The sequence below is a fragment of the Oncorhynchus masou genome, chromosome 5, assembly GCF_036934945.1.
Source record: "Oncorhynchus masou masou isolate Uvic2021 chromosome 5, UVic_Omas_1.1, whole genome shotgun sequence".
Lineage (NCBI taxonomy): Eukaryota > Metazoa > Chordata > Actinopteri > Salmoniformes > Salmonidae > Oncorhynchus > Oncorhynchus masou.
The window spans coordinates 15009456-15037308 of NC_088216.1; the positions used below are offsets into that span (position 1 = coordinate 15009456).

General features: G+C 44.0%; 1 protein-coding gene across 1 annotated transcript in view; it reads left to right on the forward strand.

Moving 5' to 3' along the window:
* LOC135528314 (slit homolog 1 protein-like) overlaps positions 1–27853 on the forward strand; it is a 186981-nt gene that overhangs the window by 74509 nt on the left and 84619 nt on the right. The window contains 16 exon segments of the mRNA XM_064957308.1: positions 2333–2496; positions 3833–3980; positions 6875–6946; positions 9274–9345; positions 10525–10596; positions 14406–14549; positions 15865–16028; positions 17075–17098; positions 23335–23479; positions 23559–23633; positions 23929–24072; positions 24912–25055; positions 25719–25765; positions 25768–25794; positions 25797–25883; positions 26033–26171. Of these exon segments, the coding sequence (XP_064813380.1) occupies positions 2333–2496; positions 3833–3980; positions 6875–6946; positions 9274–9345; positions 10525–10596; positions 14406–14549; positions 15865–16028; positions 17075–17098; positions 23335–23479; positions 23559–23633; positions 23929–24072; positions 24912–25055; positions 25719–25765; positions 25768–25794; positions 25797–25883; positions 26033–26171 (1668 nt within the window).

Below are 27853 nucleotides of genomic sequence, written 5' to 3' on the forward strand. Positions count from 1 at the left end.
TCCCAATGTACCCTGGAGACATGGAGCCCACGTTGGGCAGACGAGTGTGTGCTATCTGGGAACATATCGCTCGCTATGCGTCTGCTGCAGAGAGACCAGAGAGCAGGAGAACATTTTGTTTCGATTCGTTTTGGCGCAGCTACAGCCGACTTTTCACTAGTCAACACTACCTGTTTTTTACCAATCGATACTTGGAGTCAAAGTATATATAGTGTATATAATGTCAAGAACAATATTGTGATATGCAACTATGGTTTTTCCCATCACTACTACTCAGTGACACAGTTATTGTATAAACACAACAGGATGAAGATACCCCCACAGCTGCAGATCTCGGATATTTAAAGTCAGGGTTATGTTCAGGCATTAACTGTGGATATTTAAAGTCAGGGTTATGTTCAGGTATTAACTGTGGATATTTAAAGTCAGGGTTATGTTCAGGTATTAACTGTGGATATTTAAAGTCAGGGTTATGTTCAGGTATTAACTCTGAATATTTAAAGTCAGGGTTATGTTCAGGTATTAACTGTGGATATTTAAAGTCAGGGTTATGTTCAGGTATTAACTGTGAATATTTAAAGTCAGGGTTATGTTCAGGCATTAACTCTGGATATTTAAAGTCAGGGTTATGTTCAGGTATTAACTCTGGATATTTAAAGTCAGGGTTATGTTCAGGTATTAACTGTGAATATTTAAAGTCAGGGTTATGTTCAGGTATTAACTCTGGATATTTAAAGTCAGGGTTATGTTCAGGTATTAACTCTGGATATTTAAAGTCAGGGTTATGTTCAGGTATTAACTGTGAATATTTAAAGTCAGGGTTATGTTCAGGCATTAACTGTGGATATTTAAAGTCAGGGTTATGTTCAGGTATTAACTGTGGATATTTAAAGTCAGGGTTATGTTCAGGTATTAACTCTGAATATTTAAAGTCAGGGTTATGTTCAGGTATTAACTCTGAATATTTAAAGTCAGGGTTATGTTCAGGCATTAACTCTGAATATTTAAAGTCAGGGTTATGTTCAGGTATTAACTCTGGATATTTAAAGTCAGGGTTATGTTCAGGCATTAATTCCAAATTCTTAAAGATGCAATATGCAGAAATCGCTCCGCCATTTCCTGGTTGCTAAAATTCTAATAGTTTTCCTAATTTAAATGTATGTGATTTTAAATAAGCAAGTATATTGTATTTTCAGCTGTTTGAAGCAAAACCAAAAGTAAAAGATGCAAACATGTAATTTAGGCACGAAGCATAGTAGTAGTGCACATAGAACAGATCTACTGCTCCTTGGACTTGTTTCAATAACCATGTCTATGTTAATTTGGTAGGGGCACCCAAAAAGTTACATATTGCAGCTTTAAGGGCATTAACTCTGTTATGTTTAAGGTTTAAGGTTTGAGATGGGCTTAAAACTAAAATATCAAGAACAACTTTCTATCGCTGGATTCGAACATGCAACCTTTGGAATCAGAGGCAGATGCCTACTGAAATTTGGCTGAGCCAACCGCTAGTGAGAAACACACTTCAAATACACACATCTTGTATGAATGCCTCTGTACCCATAAACCAGTCAATCAGAGATGTAGCGCTGTCTCAGGAAAGGCCCAGCCTCTTGGGGGGGGGACCCCAACCCCCAACCCCCAACCCCCATTCTCAGGAGACTTGGCCCCCTTCCACCCACCACAGAAGGGTTGTGGGGGATTTGCTGGGACTTCAAGGCACCAAGCTCCTGTCAACCAACTGTCCAACGACAGACGCCCCTGGAAATCAAACTGTTAAGCCCCTGAAAATCACACCCACACCCACCCACCCACACCCACACACACACACACACACACACACACCCACCCACCCACACCCACCACACACCACACACACACACACACACACACCCACCCACACCCACCCACACCCACCCACACCCACCCACACACACACACACACACACACACACACCCACCCACCCACCCACACCCACACCCACACACACACACACACACACACACACACACACACACACACACACACACACAACTAGAATCCCGTCCATTGTTAAAGCTGAGATTTAGGGTTATAGTATAGGGCTACAACAGTATGGGGGAAACTGGTTCAGACAGTGCGTGTGTGTGTGCAGATGATGGTTTGGAGTGAGAGTCTCAGTGAGAGATGGGTAAGGGATCCCCCCCTCCTCTCCCTCTCTCTCCTAGTGGTTCCCCTCTATTCCAACCTCTCTGTGTTTTTCAGAGGGTTGGGAAAGCACAATACACATTTCCTTTGACATCCTGGTACATTGGACAATAAACCTCCTCCTTCCTCGTCCTCTCCCTCCAGTCGTCTCCACTCTAACAGTCTGAGGTGTGACTGTCACCTGTCCTGGCTGTCTCCCTGGCTGAGACAGAGGCCCACCCTGGGTCTGTACACACAGTGCAGCTCCCCTCCAACCCTCAGGGGACTCAACCTGGCTGAACTGCAGAAGAACGAGTTCACCTGCTCAGGTGAGGCAGGAGTCAGAGGTTAGAGTTTACCTGTAGAGGTCCCCTGCTCAGGTAAGGCAGGGGTCAGAGAATAGAGTTTACCTGCTTAGAGGTCCCCTGCTCAGGTAAGGCAGGGGTCAGAGGATAGAGTTTACCTGTAGAGGGCCCCTGCTCAGGTAAGACAGGGGTCAGAGGATAGAGTTTACCTGTAGAGGTCCCCTGCTCAGGTAAGACAGGGGTCAGAGGATAGAGGGTAGAGTTTACCTGTAGAGGTCCCCTGCTCAGGTAAGCCAGGGGTCAGAGGTTAGAGGGTAGAGTTGACCTGTAGAGGTCCCCTGCTCAGGTAAGACAGGGGTCAGAGGATAGAGTTTACCTGTAGAGGTCCCCTACTCAGGTAAGGCAGGGGTCAGAGGATAGAGTTTACCTGTAGAGGGACCCTGCTCAGGTAAGACAGGGGTCAGAGCATAGAGTTTACCTGTAGAGGTCTCCTGCTCAGGTAAGACAGGGGTCAGAGGATAGAGTTTACCTGTAGAGGGACCCTGCTCAGGTAAGACAGGGGTCAGAGGATAGAGTTTACCCGTAGAGGTCCCCTGCTCAGGTAAGATAGGGGTCAGAGGTTAGAGGGTAGAGTTTACCTGTAGAGGGCCCCTGCTCAGGTAAGACAGGGGTCAGAGGCTAGAGGGTAGAGTTTACCTGTAGAGGGCCCCTGCTCAGGTAAGACAGGGGTCAGAGGTTAGAGGGTAAATCAAGTTTACCTGTAAAGGTCACCTTCACAGGTAAGACAGGGGTCAGAGGTTAGAGGGTAGAGTTGACCTGTAGAGGTCACCTGCTCAGGTAAGACAGGGGTCAGAGGCTAGAGGGTAGAGTTTACCTGTAGAGGTCACCTGCTCAGGTAAGACAGAGGTCAGAGGTTAGAGGGTAGAGTTTACCTGTAGAGGTCACCTGCTCAGGTAAGACAGAGGTTAGAGTTCACCAGCTGAGATACAGCACTAGATTTTGTGTGGAGCCTTTCTATGCCATGTCCTTCCCTTGGTATGACTTTGATTTACTGTCCAGAAATCACCTGGTATTTACATAGCAACTAATAATCATTCAATAATACACAATAATCACTCTCTCTCATTTTAAACTCTCTCTCTTTTTCTCTTTCTCTCTTGCTCTCTCCCTTTGTCTTTCTCGCTCGCTCTCTCTTGCTCTCTCCCTTTGTCTTTCTCGCTCGCTCTCTCTTGCTCTCTCCCTTTGTCTTTCTCGCTCGCTCTCTCTCGCTCTCTCTCTTTGTCTTTCTCGCTCGCTCTCTCTCGCTCTCTCTCGCTCTCTCTCTTTGTCTTTCTCTCTCTTTCTCTCACTCTCTCTCCAGGTCAGAGTGACAGTGCGTTTGTCCAGCCGTGTAGCCTGGCGTCTGGCTCCTGTCCTCCCATGTGTTCCTGTAGTAACAACATCGTAGACTGTAGAGGCAAGGGCCTCACTGCCATACCTGCTCACCTGCCTGAAGCCATGACTGAGATGTGAGCACTGCACACGGTCAGCATGACCACACATGGTCAACAAGACCACAAAGCTTTAACTATGGTTTATAAGATACGAGGTGGCCATACCTGCTCACCTGCCTGAAGCCATGAGCGAGATCTGAGACCGTCGACATGGTCAGTTCATGCTCATCACCACACCTGGTCAATTTACTTACTGGTGTTAGTATTGATTTATTCATTTAACCTTCATTTAAGCAGGAAATCCCATTGAGACCAATGTCTATTCTGCATTACAAAAACATCCAAACAGTAGAGTCATTGAGGTATCACCCACCATACAGAATAACCGCACCATGCAGAATAACTGCACCATATAGAATAACTGCACCATGTAGAATAACTGAACCATATTAAATAACCACACCATACAGAATAACCACACCATGTAGAATAAATCCACCATACAGAATAACCACACCATGTAGAATAAATCCACCATGTAGAATAACCACACCATGTAGAATAACTACACCACGTAGAATAACCACACCACATATGACCATTCATACTGTTCATGGGCCATATAAATACTGTATAATCATCATGATTGTCATTGCATATTGATATGGTGGCCCGCTGACCAATAAGATATGTCTGTGTGTCATTGGTTATCCTGTATTAATATATGTATATGCTACAGTTTATCCAATCAGATGAATATGTGGCCATCTGACCAGTAAGAGTTGATGTGTGTGTATCATTAATGCATCAGAGCTGCTCTAGAAAGGATATTTCTATTCCTTGACAGCAGCTTACCACCCCGCCCTCCACACCGACCATGTCCATATATGGACACTTAACCCTTGACTTTTACACAGGCTCATCTCTCAACTTAACATCTCCCTGGGTTTAACCTCTTAGACCTGAAGGACACATGCAGGATCACACACACGCACGCACGCGCGCACGCACACACGCACACACGCACACGCACACACACACACACACACACACACACACACACACACACACACACACACACACACACACACACACACACACACACACACACACACTCAGACAGGAGGGAGAGAAAAAGAGAGAGATGGTGAGAGGAGGATGAGGAAATAGTAGAATGTGTTTGAGGTTAGGGAGAGAGAGGGACTTTCTAAGACTTTCTCAGAAGAATAACAGACAGAAGGAGAGAGAGACAGACAGAAGAAGAGAGAGAGAGAGACAGGAGAGAGACAGACAGGAGGAGAGAGAGACAGACAGACAGGAGGAGAGAGAGACAGACAGGAGGAGAGAGAGACAGACAGGAGGAGAGAGAGACAGACAGGAGGAAAGAGAGACAGACAGACAGAAGGAGAGAGAAACAGACAGGAGAGAGACAGACCGAAGGAGAGAGAGACAGACAGAAGGAGAGAGAAACAGACGGGAGAGAGACAGACAGAAGGAGAGAGAGACAGACAGAAGGAGAGAGAGACAGACAGAAGGAGAGAGAGACAGACAGAAGGAGAGAGAGACAGACAGAAGGAGAGAGAGACCGACAGACAGAAGGAGAGAGAGACAGACAGAAGGAGAGAGAGACAGACAGACAGGAGAGAGACAGACAGAAGCAGAGAGAGACAGACAGACAGGAGAGAGACAGACAGAAGCAGAGAGAGACAGACAGAGGGGTAAGTAGTGTAATGCTGCAGTCTCTGAGTGGTTTGGCAGTTTAACAGGTGAGCATTCCCCTGGTCAGCTAACGGCTCCAGTCACACAAATATGTCAAACTGTGTCTGATACCCTCAACATTTCCTGTCTCTCACACACACAAAACACACACATACTTACACACACAGAGAGAGAGAAAGAGACTAAGTTTCTCCTATATCTTACATGGGTGTAATTTGAATGAATCTCATTGCCGATGGGTCTCCCCCTCCCTTCTCCTCCCCTCTGTCTCCCACCCTCTCTCTTCTTTCCTCCCCTCACTCTCTCCCTTTTCCTCCCCTCACTCTCTCCCTTTTCCTCCCCTCACTCTCTCCCCTTTTCTCCCCTCACTCTCTCCCTTTTCCTCCCCTCACTCTCTCCCTTTTCCTCCCCTCACTCTTTCCCTTTTCCTCCCCTCACTCTCTCCCTTTCCTCCCCTCACTCTCTCCCTTTTCCTCCCCTCACTCGCTCCCTTTTCCTCCCCTCACTCTCTCCCTTTCCTTCCCCTCACTCTCTCCCTTTTCCTCCCCCTCACTCTCTCCCTTTCCTCCCCTCACTCTCTCCCTTTCCTCCCCTCACTCTCTCCCTTTCCTCCCCTCACTCTCTCCCTTTTCTTCCCCTCACTCTCTCCCTTTCCTTCCCCTCACTCTCTCCCTTTTCCTCCCCTCACTCTCTCCCTTTCCTCCCCCCACTCTCTCCCTTTCCCTCCCCCCACTCTCTCCCTTTTCCTCCCCCTCACTCTCTCTCCCTTTCCTCCCCTCACTCTCTCCCTTTCCTCCCCTTCACTCTCTCCCTTTTCCTCCCCTCACTCTCTCCCTTTTCCTCCCCTCACTCTCTCCCTTTCCTCCCCCACTCTCTCCCTTTTCCTCCCCTCACACTCTCCCTTTTCCTCCCCTCACTCTCTCCCTTTTCCTCCCCTCACTCTCTCCCTTTCCTCCCCTCACTCTCTCCCTTTTCCTCCCCTCACTCTCTCCCTTTCCTCCCCCCACTCTCTCCCTTTTCCTCCCCTCACTCTCTCCCTTTTCCTCCCCTCACTCTCTCCCTTTCCTCCCCTCACTCTCTCCCTTTTCCTCCCCTCACTCTCTCCCTTTTCCTCCCCTTACTCTCTCCCTTTTCCTCCCTTCACTCTCTCCCTTTTCCTCCCCTTACTCTCTCCCTTTTCCTCCCCTCACTCTCTCCCTTTTCCTCCCCTCACTCTCTCCCTTTTCCTTCCCTCCTTCTCTCCCTCCTAGTCGTCTGGAGCAGAATGGCATCAAGTCAGTTCCTCCTGGGGCCTTCACCTCCTACAAGAAGCTGCGCAGAATGTAACTAGTCAACCCCCTTTACTTAACAAATACCAACGACCTTCCTTGTGCCTCGTCTGAAAGTCAAGCTGCTATGTTTACAGATGATACTGCAATGTATACAACAAGACAATCGGTTCAACAGGTACAGCAAGCTCTACAAGTAGATCTGGGAAATATCAGGGATTGGGTTTGCCAGAACAAACTTGTTTTGCACACCAAGAAACCTATGGTTGTGCTGGTCTGTTCCACCAGGAAAAGGCAACACAGCATGGGATGCAGTTAGGTATGGGGGAGTACAAATTGAGGAAGTGGTAGAAACCAACTGAGGGGTGCAGCTAGACAACTGCTTATCGTGGTCATCTCAAATAGCATCTATCATCTATGTAAAAATGTCAAATACAACTGCATGCATGATCAGAAGGATATAATATTTACCGGGGAAGACTCTTAAGAAAACAGGCCAAGCAGTAATTGGGAGTCAGGTAAACTACTGTTCTGTGGTCTGGGGAAATGCATCAGCAAGTTCTAATAGGAGGCTGCAGATGGAACAGAACAAAGCAGCAAGGATTGTTTTAAGGTGGAGATATGGTTCTTCTGTTGTAATGATCAATGCTCTTGGTTGGTCATTAAGCAACAAGATAATTCAAGAAGAAAAAACATGGTTGTTTATTTCACAATGTACACCATTTAAAACAGCCAAACTCTATTCACAACAGTATTCAGTTGGTAAGAGACAGACATTCAGTCAATACTAGGAATAGATTGTCCACCATCTATGTGTTATCCAGACAGAAAAGACAAATAGGCAAAATAACATTTCAATTTAGTACAATAAAGAAATTGAATAATTTATCTGGGCAAACCAGAAGCCTTTCAATATATAAAATCAAGTAATACTTTCGAACCATTTAAATATAATACATTGGAAGGTTGTGCAGGACCATGGTAGACTATGGTCGTCTGTCTAGACTGTTAGAGGATTCATCTGGTCAACATGTCAGTGTGTTATTTCTGTTTGGAACAGTGGGTTATATGTGAAAATGTGATCCTATTATTATTATTTGTTATGTTTAAGGACTCTTAGATTAGTCCTAATGAGCACTAAAATATATCCTAATAAAATCAAATAAAACTCCTGACCTTCCACCTTTGACCTCTACACACACACACCCCCCTAAACCCCCTTTCTCCTACCCTACAGAGTGATTATATACAGTAAGAATCTTATCTGTTATCTGCTACTGGTTTTTGGAGCCCTTTAGTTGAACTCTCAGTGAGCCAGGGCGAGGGGGGTTAAGGCAGGATGAGGGGTAGGAAGTGGAGGGTTAGTGTGTGTGTGTGTGTGTGCACGTTTGACTTGCATCATTCTGTTAAAGTACCGTTTCGTTGGGTTTAAACACTTGATCGATGTATACATCATGTATACATCATAGAAGAGTGTAATTGTCTTTGGGACAGCTGTTTTTAGTGTTTTTTACGTGGAATGTTTTTGTTGTACTGTACGTGTTTATAGTTTTGTTTAATGTCGTGTTAGTGTCTGTAAGTTGTTTTGTCTGAAACGGTGTTCCCCTGCTGCTATTGGACCAGGTCTCTCTTGGAAAAGAGATGTTCTCAATGAGAAAAAACCTGTATATATAAAGGTTAAAAAAAAGAAAGAAAATTGCCATCTAATCCAGGAGAGGTTTGGACCTCTGAGGCCCAACACAGGAGCTCTTCTGTGGGCTCGAACCCAGGAGACCTCCCCTTAGTCTGGTCCTCTTGTGGTTTTCCTCTTCTGCATGGTTTATATCATCTCCCCAAGGTTGTAGGATGCATTTACAGTGTCTGCTGCATCCCAAATGGGAAATGGCATCCTATTCTCTATATAGGGCACTTCTTTGACCAGACTCCTATTTGGCCTGGTCATAAGTAGTGCACTATATAGTGAATAGTGGCCTGGTCCAAGGTAGTGCACTATATAGTGAATAGTGGCCTGGTCCATGGTAGTGCACTATATAGTGAATAGTGGCCTGGTCCAAAGTAGTGCACTATATAGTGAATAGTGGCCTGGTCCAAGGTAGTGCACTATATAGTGAATAGTGGCCTGGTCCAAAGTAGTGCACTATATAGTGAATAGTGGCCTGGTCCAAAGTAGTGCACTATCTAGTGAATAGTGGCCTGGTCCAAGGTAGTGCACTATCTAGTGAATAGTGGCCTGGTCCAAAGTAGTGCACTATCTAGTGAATAGTGTGCCATTTAGGAAGCAGCCCCCTAAAGGAGATGTCATTAAGTGGCGAAGTCAGAGAGAGTGTGAGGTCAAAGTTCATGGTTCTCGCTGTAACACTGTTGTTGTTCCTTCTTTCCAGAGATCTGAGTAACAATCAGATATCAGAGATTGCTCCCGATGTTTTCCAAGGCCTGAGAGCCCTCAACTCACTGTGAGTCTGTTTGCATCAGTGTGTCTGTGTGTAACCATCAGTGTGTGTGTCTGTGTCGCCATCAGCGTGTGTGTAGCCATTAGTGTCTGTGTGTTGCCATCAGTGTGTGTCTGTGTGTAACCATCAGTGTGTGTCTGTGTGTCGCCATCAGTGTGTGTGTCTGTGTGTCGCCATCAGTGTGTGTGTGTGTGTGTGTCACCATCAGTGTGTGTGTAGCCATTAGTGCCTGTGTGTCGCCATCAGTGTGTGTGTCTGTGTGTCGCCATCAGTGTGTGTGTAGCCATTAGTGTCTGTGTGTCGCCATCAGTGTGTGTGTCTGTGTGTCGCCATCAGTGTGTGTGTCTGTGTGTCGCCATCAGTGTGTGTGTAGCCATTAGTGTCTGTGTGTCGCCATCAGTGTGTGTGTAGCCATTAGTGTCTGTGTGTCGCCATCAGTGTGTGTGTCGCCATCAGTGTGTGTTTCGCCATCAGTGTGTGTGTCGCCATCAGAGTGTGTCTGTGCGTCGCCATCAGTGTGTGTGTAGCCATTAGTGTCTGTGTGTGTGTCTGTGTGTCGCCATCAGTGAGTGTCGCCATCAGTGTGTGTGTAGCCATTAGTGTCTGTGTTTCGCCATCAGTGTGTGTGTCGCCATCAGAGTGTGTCTGTGTGTCGCCATCAGTGTGTGTGTCTGTGTGTGTTTGTCGCCATCAGTGTGTGTGTCTGTCTTTATCTCTTTATGTCTGTGTGTCTGCCAGTCTGTGTGTACTAACGTATGTGTTGACATGTCTCTGTCTGTGTTAGACACATCTGTAGCATATACATGATCATGAGGGAGTGTGTGTGTACATATCATTGTAAATAATGTATAGGGTTTATATAGAGTTAAACAGACAGTCCTTATTTTATGTGTCCTACTGAATCAGCCTCAATGGGAGGTCTGGGAGACAGTGTGTGTGTTTGTTTTCTGTGGGGGTCCAGGGGAGGAGGGGGGGTTGGTAGTTGGTAAGTGTCCCCTTAGGGGATAGCCCTGTCTGGGATGAATGGGACTGTGCCGTGCCTTTTAGTCTGGGTGTGTTCCAGTTCCCTCTTATGAGTGATATGAGCCAGATGGGGCAACAGAATCCTGAGCTCCATGTTGTCTAGTATTGTCATGGTGTTACTGCTATAGTACTCAGTCTTATTCTATATGGTCTCTACAGGGTCCTGTATGGTAATAAGATCACAGATCTCCCCAGAGGACTGTTTGAGGGTCTCGGCTCTCTAGAACTGCTGTAAGTACAATTCTGTCTACTTCCTAGATCATGGGGTGGTTAGAGCATTGGACTAGTAACCGGAAGGTTGCAAGTTCAAACCCCCGAGCTGACAAGGTACAAAATCTGTCGTTCTGCCCCTGAACAGGCAGTTAACCCACTGTTCCTAGACCGTTATTGAAAATAAGAATTTGTTCTTAACTGATTTGCCTGGTTAAATAAAGATTAAATAAAGGCTAAATAAAGGTTTTTAAAAAATTATAATAATTAAAAAAAATACCCTATTCCCTATGTAGTGCACTATACTGTCTACTTCCTAAATCATACCCTATGTAGTGCACTATACTGTCTACTTCCTAAATCATACCCTATGTAGTGCACTATACTGTCTAATTCCTTAATCATACCCTATGTAGTGCACTATACTGTCTACTCCCTAAATCATTCCCTATGTAGTGCACTATACTGTCTACTTCCTAAATCATACCCTATTCCCTATGTAGTGCACTATATTGTCTACTTCCTAAATCATACCCTATTCCCTATGTAGTGCACTATATTGTCTACTCCCTAAATCATACCCTATGTAGTGCACTATACTGTCTACTTCCTAAAGCATACCCTATTCCCTATGTAGTGCACTATACTGTCTACTCCCTAAATCATACCCTATGTAGTGCACTATATTGTCTACTTCCTAAATCATACCCTATGTAGTGCACTATACTGTCTACTTCCTAAAGCATACCCTATTCCCTATGTAGTGCACTATACTGTCTACTCCCTAAATCATACCCTATGTAGTGCACTATATTGTCTACTTCCTAAATCATATCCTATGTAGTGCACTGTACTGTCTACTTCCTAAATCATACCCTATTCCCTATGTAGTGCACTATACTGTCTAATTCCTAAATCATACCCTATTCCCTATGTAGTGCACTATACTGTCTACTCCCTAAATCATACCCTATGTAGTGCACTATATTGTCTACTTCCTAAATCATATCCTATGTAGTGCACTGTACTGTCTACTTCCTAAATCATACCCTATTCCCTATGTAGTGCACTGTACTGTCTACTTCCTAGATCATACCCTATGTAGTGCACTGTACTGTCTACTTCCTAGATCATACCCTATGTAGTGCACTATACTGTCTACTTCCTAAATCATTCCCTATGTAGTGCACTATACTGTCTACTTCCTAAAGCATACCATATTCCCTATGTAGTGCACTGTACTGTCTACTTCCTAAATCATACCCTATTCCCTATGTAGTGCACTCTACTGTCTACTTCCTAAAGCATACCCTATGTAGTGCACTATACTGTCTACTTCCTAAAGCATACCATATTCCCTATGTAGTGCACTGTACTGTCTACTTCCTAAATCATACCATATTCCCTATGTAGTTCACTGTACTGTCTACTTCCTAGATCATACCCTATGTAGTGCACTGTACTGTCTACTTCCTAGATCATACCCTATGTAGTGCACTATACTGTCTACTTCCTAGATCATACCCTATGTAGTGCACTATACTGTCTACTTCCTAGATCATACCCTATGTAGTGCACTATACTGTCTACTTCCTAAATCATACCATATTCCCTATGTAGTGCACTGTACTCTCTACTTCCTAAATCATACCCTATTCCCTATGTAGTGCACTATACTGTCTACTTCCTAAATCATACCATATTCCCTATGTAGTGCACTGTACTGTCTACTTCCTAAATCATACCCTATGTAGTGCACTATACTGTCTACTTCCTAAATCATACCCTATTCCCTATGTAGTGCGCTGTACTGTCTACTTCCTAGATCATACCCTATGTAGTGCACTATACTGTCTACTTCCTAAATCATACCATATTCCCTATGTAGTGCACTGTACTGTCTACTTCCTAGATCATACCCTATGTAGTGCACTATACTGTCTACTTCCTAAATCATATCCTATGTAGTGCACTGTACTGTCTACTTCCTAAAGCATACCCTATTCCCTATGTAGTGCACTATACTGTCTACTCCCTAAATCATACCCTATGTAGTGCACTATATTGTCTACTTCCTAAATCATACCCTATGTAGTGCACTATACTGTCTACTTCCTAAAGCATACCCTATTCCCTATGTAGTGCACTATACTGTCTACTCCCTAAATCATACCCTATGTAGTGCACTATATTGTCTACTTCCTAAATCATATCCTATGTAGTGCACTGTACTGTCTACTTCCTAAATCATACCCTATTCCCTATGTAGTGCACTATACTGTCTAATTCCTAAATCATACCCTATTCCCTATGTAGTGCACTATACTGTCTACTCCCTAAATCATACCCTATGTAGTGCACTATATTGTCTACTTCCTAAATCATATCCTATGTAGTGCACTGTACTGTCTACTTCCTAAATCATACCCTATTCCCTATGTAGTGCACTGTACTGTCTACTTCCTAGATCATACCCTATGTAGTGCACTCTACTGTCTACTTCCTAAATCATACCCTATTCCCTATGTAGTGCACAACACTGTCTACTTCCTAAATCATACCCTATTCCCTATGTAGTGCACTGTACTGTCTACTTCCTAAATCATACCCTATTCCCTATGTAGTGCACTGTACTGTCTACTTCCTAGATCATACCCTATGTAGTGCACTCTACTGTCTACTTCCTAAATCATACCCTATTCCCTATGTAGTGCACAACACTGTCTACTTCCTAAATCATACCCCATTCCCTATGTAGTGCACTGTACTGTCTACTTCCTAAATCATACCCTATTCCCTATGTAGTGCACTGTACTGTCTACTTCCTAAATCATACCCTATTCCCTATGTATTTCACTGTACTGTCTACTTCCTAAATCATACCCTATTTCCTATGTAGTGCACTATACTGTCTACTTCCTAAATCATACCCTATTCCCTATGTATTTCACTGTACTGTCTACTTCCTAAATCATACCCTATTTCCTATGTAGTGCACTATACTGTCTACTTCCTAAATCATACCCTATTCCCTATGTATTTCACTGTACTGTCTACTTCCTAAATCATACCCCATTCCCTATGTAGTGCTCTGTACTGTCTACTTCCTAAATCATACCCTATTCCCTATGTAGTGCACTGTACTGTCTACTTCCTAAATCATACCCTATTCCCTATGTATTTCACTGTACTGTCTACTTCCTAAATCATACCCTATTCCCTATGTAGTGCACTGTGCTGTCTACTTCCTAAACCATACCCTATGTATTGCACTATACTGTCTACTTCCTTGATCATACCCTATTCCCTATGTAGTGCACTATACTGTCTACTTCCTTGATCATACCCTATTCCCTGTGTAGTGCACTATCCTAAATCATACCCAATTCCCTATGTAGTGCACTATACTGTCTACTTCCTAAATCATTCCCCATTCCCTATGTAGTGCACTATACTGTCTACTTCCTAAATCATTCCCCATTCCCTATGTAGTGCACTATACTGTGTATTTCCTAAATAATTCCCTATGTAGTGCACTAATTTTGACCAGAGCCTGATATACAGTATGTGCTTTTAGTTTAGGAACAGAACTTCCCTCCCTCCCTCCCTCCCTCCCTCCCTCCCTCCCTCCCTGCCTCCCTCCCTGCCTCCCTCCCTGCCTCCCTCCCCCTCTCTTTCTCCTCCCATCTCTCTCTCTCTCTCTCTCTCTCTCTCTCTCTCTATTGCTCTCCCTCTCTCTCTCCCTCTCTTTCTCCTCCCATCTCTCTCTCTCTCTCCCTCTCTTTCTCCATCCTCACTCTCTCCCCCCTCTGTCTCTGTCTCTCTCCCAGTCTCCTGAATGCCAATAAGATCCACTGTATTCGAGCCACAGCCTTCCAGGACCTAGAGAATCTAGCTCTGCTGTCTCTCTACGACAACAAGATCCAGACCCTGGCTAAAGGAACCTTCACACCCCTTCACAGTATACAGACACTGTGAGTGTCACACACACACACAGACGCACACATGCACACACACCTTCACACCCCCACACAGTATACAGACACTGTGAGTCTCACACACACACACACGCATGGATGCACACACACCTTCACACAGTATACAGACACTGTGGTATGCATAGGTGTACTGTCAAATACACTACCCAAACAGGCATACATACATGTTCAATCCTACATACTGATGCATACAGATGAGGTCTCCACATCCATATAGTATTAGAGCAGGTCTGTTCTATGACGGTTCTGGAGGGCCCAAACACTTCTGCTTTTATCCTCTCCTTGTAATAAGGGACTAATTCAGACCTGGGACACCGGGGGAGTGCAATTAACTACCAGGTAGAAACAAAACCAGAAGTGGTTGGGGAGACCAGGACCTGGAATCAATTAACTACCAGGTAGAAACAAAACCAGAAGTGGTTGGGGAGACCAGGACCTGGAATCAATTAACTACCAGGTAGAAACAAAACCAGAAGTGGTTGGGGAGACCAGGACCTGGAATCAATTAACTACCAGGTAGAAACAAAACCAGAAGTGGTTGGGGAGACCAGGTCCTGGAATCAATTAACTACCAGGTATAAATAAAACCAGAAGTGGTTGGGGAGACCAAGACCTGGAATCAATTAACTACCAGGTAGAAATAAAACCAGAAGTGGTTGGGGAGACCAGGACCTGGAATCAATTAACTACCAGGTAGAAACAAAACCAGAAGTGGTTGGGGAGACCAGGAACTGGAATCAATTAACTACCAGGTAGAAACAAAACCAGAAGTGGTTGGGGAGACCAGGACCTGGAATCAATTAACTACCAGGTAGAAACAAAACCAGAAGTGGTTGGGGAGACCAGGACCTGGAATCAATTAACTACCAGGTAGAAACAAAACCAGAAGTGGTTGGGGAGACCAGGACCTGGAATCAATTAACTTCCAGGTATAAATAAAACCAGAAGTGGTTTGGGAGACCAGGACCTGGAATCAATTAACTACCAGGTAGAAACAAAACCAGAAGTGGTTGGGGAGACCAGGACCTGGAATCAATTAACTACCAGGTATAAATAAAACCAGAAGTGGTTTGGGAGACCAGGACCTGGAATCAATTAACTACCAGGTAGAAACAAAATCAGAAGTGTTTTGGGAGACCAGGACCTGGAATCAATTAACTACCAGGTAGAAACAAAACCAGAAGTGTTTTGGGAGACCAGGACCTGGAATCAATTAACTACCAGGTAGAAACAAAACCAGAAGTGGTTGGGCCCTCCACATTCTTTTAAAACCTGACCTCTCTCCCCCTAGTCACCTGGCCCAGAACCCGTTTGTGTGTGACTGTAACCTGAAATGGCTGGCAGACTACCTGAGGTCCAACCCCATAGAGACCAGCGGTGCCCGCTGTGCCAGCCCACGCAGACTGGCCAACAAACGCATCGGGCAGATCAAGAGCAGGAAGTTCCGCTGCTCTGGTGTGTGTCTGTCTGTCTGTGGTCATCTGACGTGTGCGTGTGTGTGTGTGTCTGCAGTGTGTGTGTGTCTAGCTACATCACCTTGCTCCAACTTATGCCAGGCTCCGTCCCATCACACACACGGCACTCTTTCCCTTCATCTGCTAGCGTAATAGGCCAGCATTATAGGCCAGCATTATCTGCCAGCATTATCTGCCAGCATTATAGCTTAGCATTATCTGCCAGCATTATAGCTTAGCATTATCTGTCAGCATTATAGCTCAGCATTATCTGCCAGCGTTACAGGCCAGCATTATCTGCCAGCGTTATAGGCCAGCGTTATAGGCCACGTTATCTGCCAGCGCTATAGGCCAGCGTTATAGGCCGGTATTATCTGCCAGCATTATAGGCCAACATTATCTGCCAGCGTTATCTGCCAGCGTTACAGGCCAGCATTATCTGCCAGCGTTATAGGCCAGTGTTATAGGCCAGCATTATCTGCCAGCGTTATAGGCCAGTGTTATAGGCCAGCATTATCTGCCAGCGTTATAGGCCAGTGTTATAGGCCAGCATTATCTGCCAGCGTTACAGGCCAGCATTATCTGCCAGCGTTATAGGCCAGTGTTATAGGCCAGCATTATCTGCCAGCGTTATAGGCCAGCATTATCTGCCAGCGTTATAGGCCAGCATTATCTGCCAGCGTTATAGGCCAGTGTTATCTGCCAACCCAGCTCCAGTGAAACCAGTAACGGCTCCTTGATCTGTGTGCTTTAGAGCTGGTACAGGTTATGACAGGTTATAAGGCATTACATAGAGTTATGTTAAACCATGATACCATGGAGATGACGTGTTGTTTTCTGTTTCATATATAACTACGTTACAGGGCCAGGAGCTGCTGCTTTCTTATTCATCAGAGATATAGATATATTTATCTTAGAGTAGGAAAACAAATATTTGACAAATCACAAAGCTACTGTATTCTACAGTATATATGAATATTCTATATCTTGATGCCATCCTCCTTAAACTGTCAGTAAACTTAACTTGTTTTTCTGTTTCCACGGTAGCTAAGGAGCAGTACCACATCCCAGGTACGTGTGTGTTAGTTCTACATATCTGTATATGTACTTCTGTATATACATACTGTAGTATATTATACTGTATATCTGTATCTGTACTTCGGTATATACATACTGTAGTATATTATACTGTGTATCTGTACTTCTGTATATACATACTGTAGTATATTATACTGTGTATCTGTATCTGTACTTCTGTATATACATACTGTAGTATATTATACTGTGTATCTGTATCTGTACTTCTGTTTATACATACTGTAGTATATTATACTGTATATCTGTATCTGTACTTCGGTATATACATACTGTAGTATATTATACTGTATATCTGTATCTGTACTTCGGTATATACATACTGTAGTATATTATACTGTTTATCTTTATCTGTACTTCTGCATATACATACTGTAGTATATTATACTGTGTATCTGTACTTCTGCATATACATACTGTAGTATATTATACTGTGTATCTGTACTTCTGTATATACATACTGTAGTATATTATACTGTATATCTGTATCTGTACTTCTGTATATACATACTGTAGTATATTATACTGTGTATCTGTACTTCTGTCTATACATACTGTAGTATATTATACTGTATATCTGTATCTGTACTTCTGTATATACATACTGTAGTATATTATACTGTGTATCTGTACTTCTGTATATACATACTGTATATCTGTACTTCTGTATATACATACTGTAGTATATTATAATGTGTATATGTACTTCTGTATATACATACTGTAGTATATTATACTGTGTATCTGTACTTCTGTATATACATACTGTAGTATATTATACTGTATATCTGTACTTCTGTATATACATACTGTATATCTGTACTTCTGTATATACATACTGTAGTATATTATACTGTGTATATGTACTTCTGTATATACATACTGTAGTATATTATACTGTAATTCTGTATCTGTACTTCTGTATATACATACTGTAGTATATTATACTGTGTATCTGTACTTCTGTCTATACATACTGTAGTATATTATACTGTATATCTGTATCTGTACTTCTGTATATACATACTGTAGTATATTATACTGTGTATCTGTACTTCTGTATATACATACTGTATATCTGTACTTCTGTATATACATACTGTAGTATATTATAATGTGTATATGTACTTCTGTATATACATACTGTAGTATATTATACTGTATATCTGTACTTCTGTATATACATACTGTAGTATATTATATCTGTATCTGTACTTCTGTATATACATACTGTAGTATATTATACTGTTTATCTGTATCTGTACTTCTGTATATACATACTGTAGTATATTATACTGTATATCTGTACTTCTGTATATACATACTGTAGTATATTATACTGTATATCTGTACTTCTGTATATACATACTGTAGTATATTATACTGTATATCTGTACTTCTGTATATACATACTGTAGTATATTATACTGTTTATCTGTATCTGTCCTGCACATTGGACCTGCTCATGTGTGACGTATACAACATGTCAAATGAACTGTGACTTCTGTGTTGTGCCCAGGCATGTTGGACGCTAAACAGTAACTGGGTATGAAAATACTACACTGTGTTCTATGTAGGGTTGCAAAGATCTGGGAACTTTCCCAAAATTCCCAGGTTTCCTGCTTATTCCCTCCTAATTCCAGGAACATTTCACTTGGGTTTCTGGAAAACTTGGGACATTTGTGAAAGTTGCCGGACATTAGCAACCCTAATTCTATGTGTGTTGTACAGTATATCTAAATACAGTATGTTATACTTGATAATACAGTGTGTTCTATGTGATCAAATCAAATTTTAGTAGTCACATGCGCCCTGAATACAGCAGGTGTAGGTAGACCTTACGGTGAAATGCTTACCTACAAGCCCCTAACCAACAAGGCAGTTGAAGAAAATACGGATAAGAAATAAAAGTAACAAGTAATTAAAGAGCAGCAGTAAAATAACAATAGTGAGACTATATACAGGGGGTACTGGTACAGAGTCAATGTGGAGGCTATATACAGGGGGTACTGGTACAGAGTCAATGTGGAGGCTATATACAGGGGGTACTGGTACAGAGTCAATGTGGAGGCTATATACAGGGGGTACTGGTACAGAGTCAATGTGGAGACTATATACAGGGGGTACTGGTACAGAGTCAATGTGGAGGCTATATACAGGGGGTACTGGTACAGAGTCAATGTGGAGGCTATATACAGGGGGTACTGGTACAGAGTCAATGTGGAGGCTATATACAGGGGGTACTGGTACAGAGTCAATGTGGAGACTATATACAGGTGTTACCGGTACAGAGTCAATGTGGAGACTATATACAGGGGGTACCGGTACAGAGTCAATGTGGAGACTATATACAGGGGGTACTGGTACAGAGTCAATGTGGAGACTATATACAGGGGGTACTGGTACAGAGTCAATGTGGAGACTATATACAGGTGGTACCGGTACAGAGTCAATGTGGAGACTATATACAGGGGGTACCGGTACAGAGTCAATGTGGAGACTATATACAGGGGGTACTGGTACAGAGTCAATGTGGAGACTATATACAGGGGGTACTGGTACAGAGTCAATGTGGAGACTATATACAGGGGGTACCGGTACAGAGTCAATGTGGAGACTATATACAGGAGGTACTGGTACAGAGTCAATGTGGAGGCTATATACAGGAGGTACCGGTACAGAGTCAATGTGGAGACTATATACAGGGGGTACTGGTACAGAGTCAATGTGGAGACTATATACAGGGGGTACTGGTACAGAGTCAATGTGGAGGCTATATACAGGAGGTACCAGTACAGAGTCAATGTGGAGGCTATATACAGGAGGTACCGGTACAGAGTCAATGTGGAGGCTATATACAGGGGGTACTGGTACAGAGTCAATGTGGAGGCTATATACAGGAGGTACCAGTACAGAGTCAATGTGCAGGCTATATACAGGAGGTACCGGTACAGAGTCAATGTGGAGGCTATATACAGGGGGTACCAGTACAGAGTCAATGTGGAGGCTATATACAGGGGGTACTGGTACAGAGTCAATGTGCGGGGGCACCGGTTAGTCGAGGTAATATATACATGTAGGTAGAGTTATTAAAGTGACTATGCACAGATGATGACCGAGAGTAGCAGCGGTGTAAAAGAGGGGGAGAGGGGGTTGGGTGGGGGGCAATGCAAATAGTCTGGGTAGCCATTTGATTAGATGTTCAGGAGTCTTATGGCTTGGGGGTAGAAGCTGTTTAGAAGCTTCTTGGTCCAAGATTTGGTGCTCTGGTAGCGCTTGCTGTGCGGTAGCAAAGAGAACAGCCTATGACTGGAGGGGCTGGAGTCTTTGACAATTTTTAGGGCCTTCCTCTGACACCGCCTGGTATAGAGGTCCTGGATGGCAGGAAGCTTGGCTCCAGTGATGTACTTGGCCGTTTGCACTACCCTCTGTAGTGCCTTGCGGTCAGAGGCTGAGCAGTTGCCATACCAGGAAGTGATGCAACCAATCAGGATGCTTTCGGTCCTCTTTTTCCTGTAGTCCACAATCATCTCCTTTGTCTTTTTTTTGTTGTTTAGTTTTGTTGTTGAATTTCTACCCCTTTTTCTCTCCAATTTTGTGGTGTCCAATTGTTGTAGTAGCTACTATCTTGTCTCATCGCTACAACTCCCGTACGGCTCAGGAGAGACGAAGGTTGAAAGACATGCGTCCTCCAATACACAACCCAACCAAGCCGCACTGCTTCTTAACACAGTGTGCATCAAATCCGGAAGCCAGCCGCACCAATGTGTCGGAGGAAACACCGTGCACACAGTCTTCTGGAACAGCTGGTGCTGTCATGCATGTTTCAGTGTTATTTGCCTTGAAGCAAGTATAGAAGTAGTTTAGCTCCTCTGGTAGGCTTGTGTGACTGAGCAGCTCTCGGCTGTGCTTCCCTTTGCAGTCTCTAATGTTTTGCAAACCCTGCCACATCCGACGAGCTTCAGAGCCAGTGTAGTACGATTCGATCTTAGTCCTCTATTGATGCTTTGCCTGTTTGATGGATCGACGGAGGGCATAGTGGGATTTCTTATAAGCTTCCGGGTTAGAGTCCTGCTCCTTGAAAGCGGCAGCTCTAGCCTTTAGCTCAGTGCAGATGTTGCCTGTAATCCATGGCTTCTGGTTGGGGTATGTACGTACGGTCACTGTGGGGACGACATCATCGATGCACTTATTGATGAAGCCAATGACTGATGTGGTGTACTCCTCAATGCCATCTGAGGAATCCCGGAACATATTCCAGTCTGTGCTAGCAAAACAGTCCTGTAGCTTAGCATCTACTTCATCTGATCACTTTTTTATAGACTGAGTCACTGGTGCTTCCTGCTTTAATTTTTGCTTGTAAGTCTTCACAAGGTTTTCACACACTGTTGCTGGTATTTTGGCCCATTCCTCCATGCAGATCTCCTCTAGAGCAGTGATGTTTTGGGGCTGTTGCTGGGCAACACAGACTTTCAACTCCCTCCAAAGATGTTCTATGGGGTTGAGATCTGGAGACTGGCTAGGCCACTCCAGGACCTTGAAATGCTTCCTACGAAGCCACTCCTGCATTGTCCGGGCGGTGTGTTTGGGATCATTGTCATGCTGAAAGAACCAGCCACGATTAATCTTCAATACCCTTGCTGATGGAAGGAGGTTTTCACTCAAAATCTCATGATACATGGCCCCGTTCAGTCTTTCCTTTACACGGATCAGTCGTCCTGGTCCCTTTGCAGAAAAACAGCCCCAAAAGCATGATGTTTCCACCCCCATGCTTCACAGTAGGTATGGTGTTCTTTGGATGCAACTCAGCATTCTTTGTCCTCCAATCACGACGAGTTGAGTTTTTACCAAAAAGTTATATTTTAGTTTCATCTGACCATATGACATTCTCCCAATCTTCTTTTGGATCATCCAAATGCTCTCTAGCAAACATCAGACGGGCCTGGACATTTACTGGCTTAAGCAGGGGGACACATCTGGCACTGCAGGATTTGAGTCCCTGGCGGCGTAGTGTGTTACTGATGGTAGGCTTTGTTACCTTGGTCCCAGCTCTCTGCAGGTCATTCACTAGGTCCCCCCGTATGGTTCTGGGATTTTTGCTCACCGTTCTTGTGATCATTTTGACCCCACGGGGTGAGATCTTGCGTGGAGCCCCAGATCGAGGGAGATTATCAGTGGTCTTGTATGTCTTCCATTTCCTAATAATTGCTCCCACAGTTGATTTCTTCAAACCAAGCTGCTTACCTATTGCAGATTCAGTCTTCCCAGCCTGGTGCAGGTCTACAATTTTGTTTCTGGTGTCAGCTCTTTGGTCTTGGCCATAGTGGAGTTTGGAGTGTGACCGTTTGAGGTTGTGGACAGGTGTCTTTTATACTGATAACAAGTTCAAACAGGTGCCATTAATACAGGTAACGAGTGGAGGACAGAGGAGCCTCTTAAAGAAGAAGTTACAGGTCTGTGAGAGCCAGAAATCTTGCTTGTTTGTAGGTGACCAAATACTTATTTTCCACCATAATTTGCAAATAAATTCATTAAAAATCCTACAATGTGATTTTCTGGATTTTTTTTTCTCATTTTGTCTGTCATAGTTGAAGTGTACCTATGATGAAAATTACAGATCTCTCTCATCTTTTTAAGTGGGAGAACTTGCACAATTGGTGGATGACTAAATACTTTTTTGCTCCACTGTATGTAAACAATGTATTCTGTGTGATAATGCGGTGTGTTCTATGTGATCATACAGTGTGTTGTATGTGATAATACAGTGTGTTCTATGTGATCATACAGTGTGTTGTATGTGATAATACAGTGTGTTCTATGTGATAATACAGTGTGTTCTATGTGATAATACAGTGTGTTCTATGTGATAATACAGTGTGTTCTATGTGATAATACAGTGTGTTCTATGTGATAATACAGTGTGTTCTATGTGATAATACAGTGTGTTGTATGTGATAATACAGTGTGTTCCATGTGATAATACAGTGTTTTGTATGTGATAATACAGTGTGTTCTATGTGATAATACAGTGTGTTCTATGTGATAAAACAGTATGTTCTATGTGATAATACAGTGTGTTGTATGTGATAATACAGTGTGTTGTATGTGATAATACAGTGTGTTGTATGTGATAATACAGTGTGTTCTATGTGATAATACAGTGTGTTCTATGTGATAATACAGTGTGTTCTGTGTGTGGTGAATGTGACCAGGTACAGAAGACACCCGTCTGAATAATGAGTGTAACAGTAAGCCAGTGTGTCCTGCTAAGTGTCGCTGTGAAGCCAACGTAGTGGACTGCTCTAACCTCCGTCTCACCAAGTTCCCCCAACACCTACCTGCCTCTACCACCGAGCTGTAAGGACACACACACAGTATACTGTTATCTATTGCTGCTTCCTGTCTGTTCTCTGACCATTTTCTCCTCCCGTCTCAGGCGTCTCAACAACAATGACATCTCAGTGCTGGAAGCCACCGGTGTCTTCAAGACCCTCTCTCAGCTCAAGAAAATGTACGCTCTCAATTTACTGCTGAAGTTTTAAGTTAACCACCATTGTTGATTTTTTTGGGGGTATTAGTTCATCACATTTATTCATTAACATTTTAATAATAATAATAATATAATTAATACACATAGTGTAACTGCTGATGAGGTGTAACAAGGCATAATATTTCAGACCAATATCTAAAAGGAATTCATATCTATTCATTAGTAACCATAAAAGTCCATGTGTCTTGTATGTTATTGGATAATTCAGTTGACCATTGGTTTGTTGTTTGTAACCAGCATAATCCGTGTTTTTCAGTAACCTTAGCAACAACAAGATCTCAGAGATCGAGGACGGAGTGTTTGAGGGGGCGGGGTCTGTCATGGAGCTCCACCTGACAGCCAATCACCTGGACTCTGTCAGAGGGACCATGTTCAGGGGCATGGGCGGCGTCCGCATGCTGTGAGTTAGCACCTTCATCATCATTATTATCATCAATCAATCAAATGTATTTATAAAGCCCTTTTTACATCAGCCGATGTCACAAAGTGCTGTACAGAAACCCAACCTAAAACCCCAAACAGCAAGGAATGCAGATGTAGAACAGTTGAAACAGGATCAGCAGCACCACCAGGTGGACTGGGGACAGCAAGGAGTCATCAGGCCAGGTAGTCCTGAGGCATGGTCCTAGGGCTCAGGTCAGAGAGAAGAGAAAGAGAGAGGGAATTAGAGGGAGCCTACTTAAATTCACACAGGACACCGGATAAGACATGAGAAATACTCCAGATATAACAGACAGCCCCCCGACACATAAACTACTGCAGCATATCATTGTAATTACCATCATTATCATTGTAATTATCATCATTATCATTACAATTATTATAGTTATCATTGCCATCGTCATTATCACCATTATCATCATCACCATTATCATGATCATCATCGTTTTCATAGTCACCATTTTCATCTTAATCATAATTATTATCAATTATTTAAGTAATAAGTCCTGAGGAGGTGTGGTATGTGGCCAAATATAGCACGGCTAAGGGCTGTTCTTCTGCACGATGCACTGCGTAGTGCCTGGACACAATCCTTAGCTGGGGTATATTGGCCATATACCACAAACCCCCGATGTGCCTTATTGCTATTTGCCGTGGAAATTCATACTGATTGAGAATTTGTCATTTCTCATTGCAATAATCAAACTGGTCAACCCAAAAGTCTTGAAGGATAATTGTCGTCCTCAATATAAAATGCTGTCTTCACCAATGACTACAGTGTCTCTCTCTGTGTTGTAGGATGTTGAGGAACAACCGTATCAGCTGTATCCATAACGGCAGCTTCACTGGTCTGACCAACGTCCGCCTGTTGTCTCTCTATGACAACCAGCTCCACACCATAATGCCTGGGGCCTTCGACACACTGCCCAACCTCTCTACACTGTAAGACACACATACACACATTCACAAATCATCCTTGAAAAGTTTAAGAACTCTGTTATAGACTGACTGCCTCTCTTTGTCTCTCACTCTTGCTCTCTTTCTCTCCCCCTATTTCCCTCCACCTCTCTCTCTCCCCCCCACCTCTTTCTCCCTCTGTCTTCCTCTCTTTCTCCCTCTGTCTTCCTCTCTTTCTCTCTCCCTATTTCCCCCCCTCTCTCTTACCCCCACCTCTCTCTCTTACCCCCACCTCTCTCTCTTACTCCACCTCTCTCTCTTACTCCACCTCTCTCTCTTACTCCACCTCTCTCTCTTACCCCCACCTCTCTCTTACCCCACCTCTCTCTCTTACCCCCACCTCTCTCTCTTACCCCCACCTCTCTCTCTTCCCTCCACTTCTCTCTCTTCCCTCCACCTCTCTCTCCCCTCCACCTCTCTCTCTCCCCTCCACCTCTCTCTCTCCCCTCCACCTCTCTCTCTCTCCCCTCCACCTCTCTCTCTTCCCTCCACCTCTCTCTCTTCCCTCCACCTCTCTCTTCCCTCCACCTCTCTCTCTTCCCCCCACCTCTCTCTCTTCCCCCCACCTCTCTCTCTTCCCTCCACCTCTCTCTCTCTCTCCCCCCACTTCTTTCTCCCTCTGTCTTCCTCTCATTCTCACTCCCTCAGGAACCTGTTGGCCAACCCGTTTAACTGTGACTGTCGTCTGGCGTGGTTGGGGCGTGGCTTCGTTCTAGAAGAATCGTAACGGGAACCCTCGCTGCCAGAGCCCCTCCTTCCTCAGAGAGATCCCACTACAGGACGTAGCTGCACCAGACTTCCGCTGCGACGACAGTACGACACACACACACACACGCAGGGACTCACGCAGAAACACACATCACACACACGGACACATAGAGATTTTATAATTTCATTGATCGAAAAGTGATAGAAGAATATTCAATTTCAAATGTTTCAAAGTAGTCTCCCTTCTCTCCCAGGTGCAGTATTGGAGGAGAGTAGCTGTGTAGCTCGTCCTCAGTGTCCCACTGAGTGTACCTGTACAGAGACGGTGGTCCGCTGTAGTAACAAACACCTCCAGGCCCTGCCCAAGGGGTTGCCCCGCAACGTCACTGAACTGTAAGTCACAGACTGGGGTTAGAGGTCAGGGGTCAGGAGACAAAGGGACGGGTGCTCAGTTCACCAGTTAGCACTTAGTTATATAACGTATTACCTGTGTAATAGGTAGGTATAACCCTATAGGCTGTTCTGGCTAGGACAAGGCTTACTGACTAATAGGTAGGTATAACCCTATAGGCTGTTCTGGCTAGGACAAGGCTTACTGACTAATAGGTAGGTATAACCCTACAGTCTGTTCTGGCTAGGACAAGGCTTACTGACTAATAGGTAGGTATAACCCTACAGTCTGTTCTGGCTAGGACAAGGCTTACTGACTAATAGGTAGGTATAACCCTACAGTCTGTTCTGGCTAGGACAAGGCTTACTGACTAATAGGTAGGTATAACCCTACAGTCTGTTCTGGCTAGGACAAGGCTTACTGACTAATAGGTAGGTATAACCCTACAGTCTGTTCTGGCTAGGACAAGGCTTACTGACTAATAGGTAGGTATAACCCTATAGGCTGTTCTGGCTAGGACAAGGCTTACTGACTAATAGGTAGGTATAACCCTATAGGCTGTTCTGGCTAGGACAAGGCTTACTGACTAATAGGTAGGTATAACCCTATAGTCTGTTCTGGCTAGGACAAGGCTTACTGACTAATAGGTAGGTATAACCCTATAGGCTGTTCTGGCTAGGACAAGGCTTACTGACTAATAGGTAGGTATAACCCTACAGTCTGTTCTGGCTAGGACAAGGCTTACTGACTAATAGGTAGGTATAACCCTATAGTCTGTTCTGGCTAGGACAAGGCTTACTGACTAATAGGTAGGTATAACCCTACAGTCTGTTCTGGCTAGGACAAGGCTTACTGACTAATAGGTAGGTATAACCCTACAGTCTGTTCTGGCTAGGACAAGGCTTACTGACTAATAGGTAGGTGTAACCCTATAGGCTGTTCTGGCTAGGACAAGGCTTACTGACTAGTAGGTAGGTATAACCCTACAGTCTGTTCTGGCTAGGACAAGGCTTACTGACTAATAGGTAGGTATAACCCTACAGTCTGTTCTGGCTAGGACAAGGCTTACTGACTAATAGGTAGGTATAACCCTATAGTCTGTTCTGGCTAGGACAAGGCTTACTGACTAATAGGTAGGTATAACCCTACAGTCTGTTCTGGCTAGGACAAGGCTTACTGACTAATAGGTAGGTATAACCCTACAGTCTGTTCTGGCTAGGACAAGGCTTACTGACTAATAGATAGGTATAACCCTACAGTCTGTTCTGGCTAGGACAAGGCTTACTGACTAATAGGTAGGTATAACCCTATAGGCTGTTCTGGCTAGGACAAGGCTTACTGACTAATAGGTAGGTATAACCCTATAGTCTGTTCTGGCTAGGACAAGGCTTACTGACTAATAGGTAGGTATAACCCTACAGTCTGTTCTGGCTAGGACAAGGCTTACTGACTAATAGGTAGGTATAACCCTACAGTCTGTTCTGGCTAGGACAAGGCTTACTGACTAATAGGTAGGTATAACCCTACAGTCTGTTCTGGCTAGGACAAGGCTTACTGACTAATAGGTAGGTATAACCCTACAGTCTGTTCTGGCTAGGACAAGGCTTACTGACTAATAGGTAGGTATAACCCTACAGTCTGTTCTGGCTAGGACAAGGCTTACTGACTAATAGGTAGGTATAAC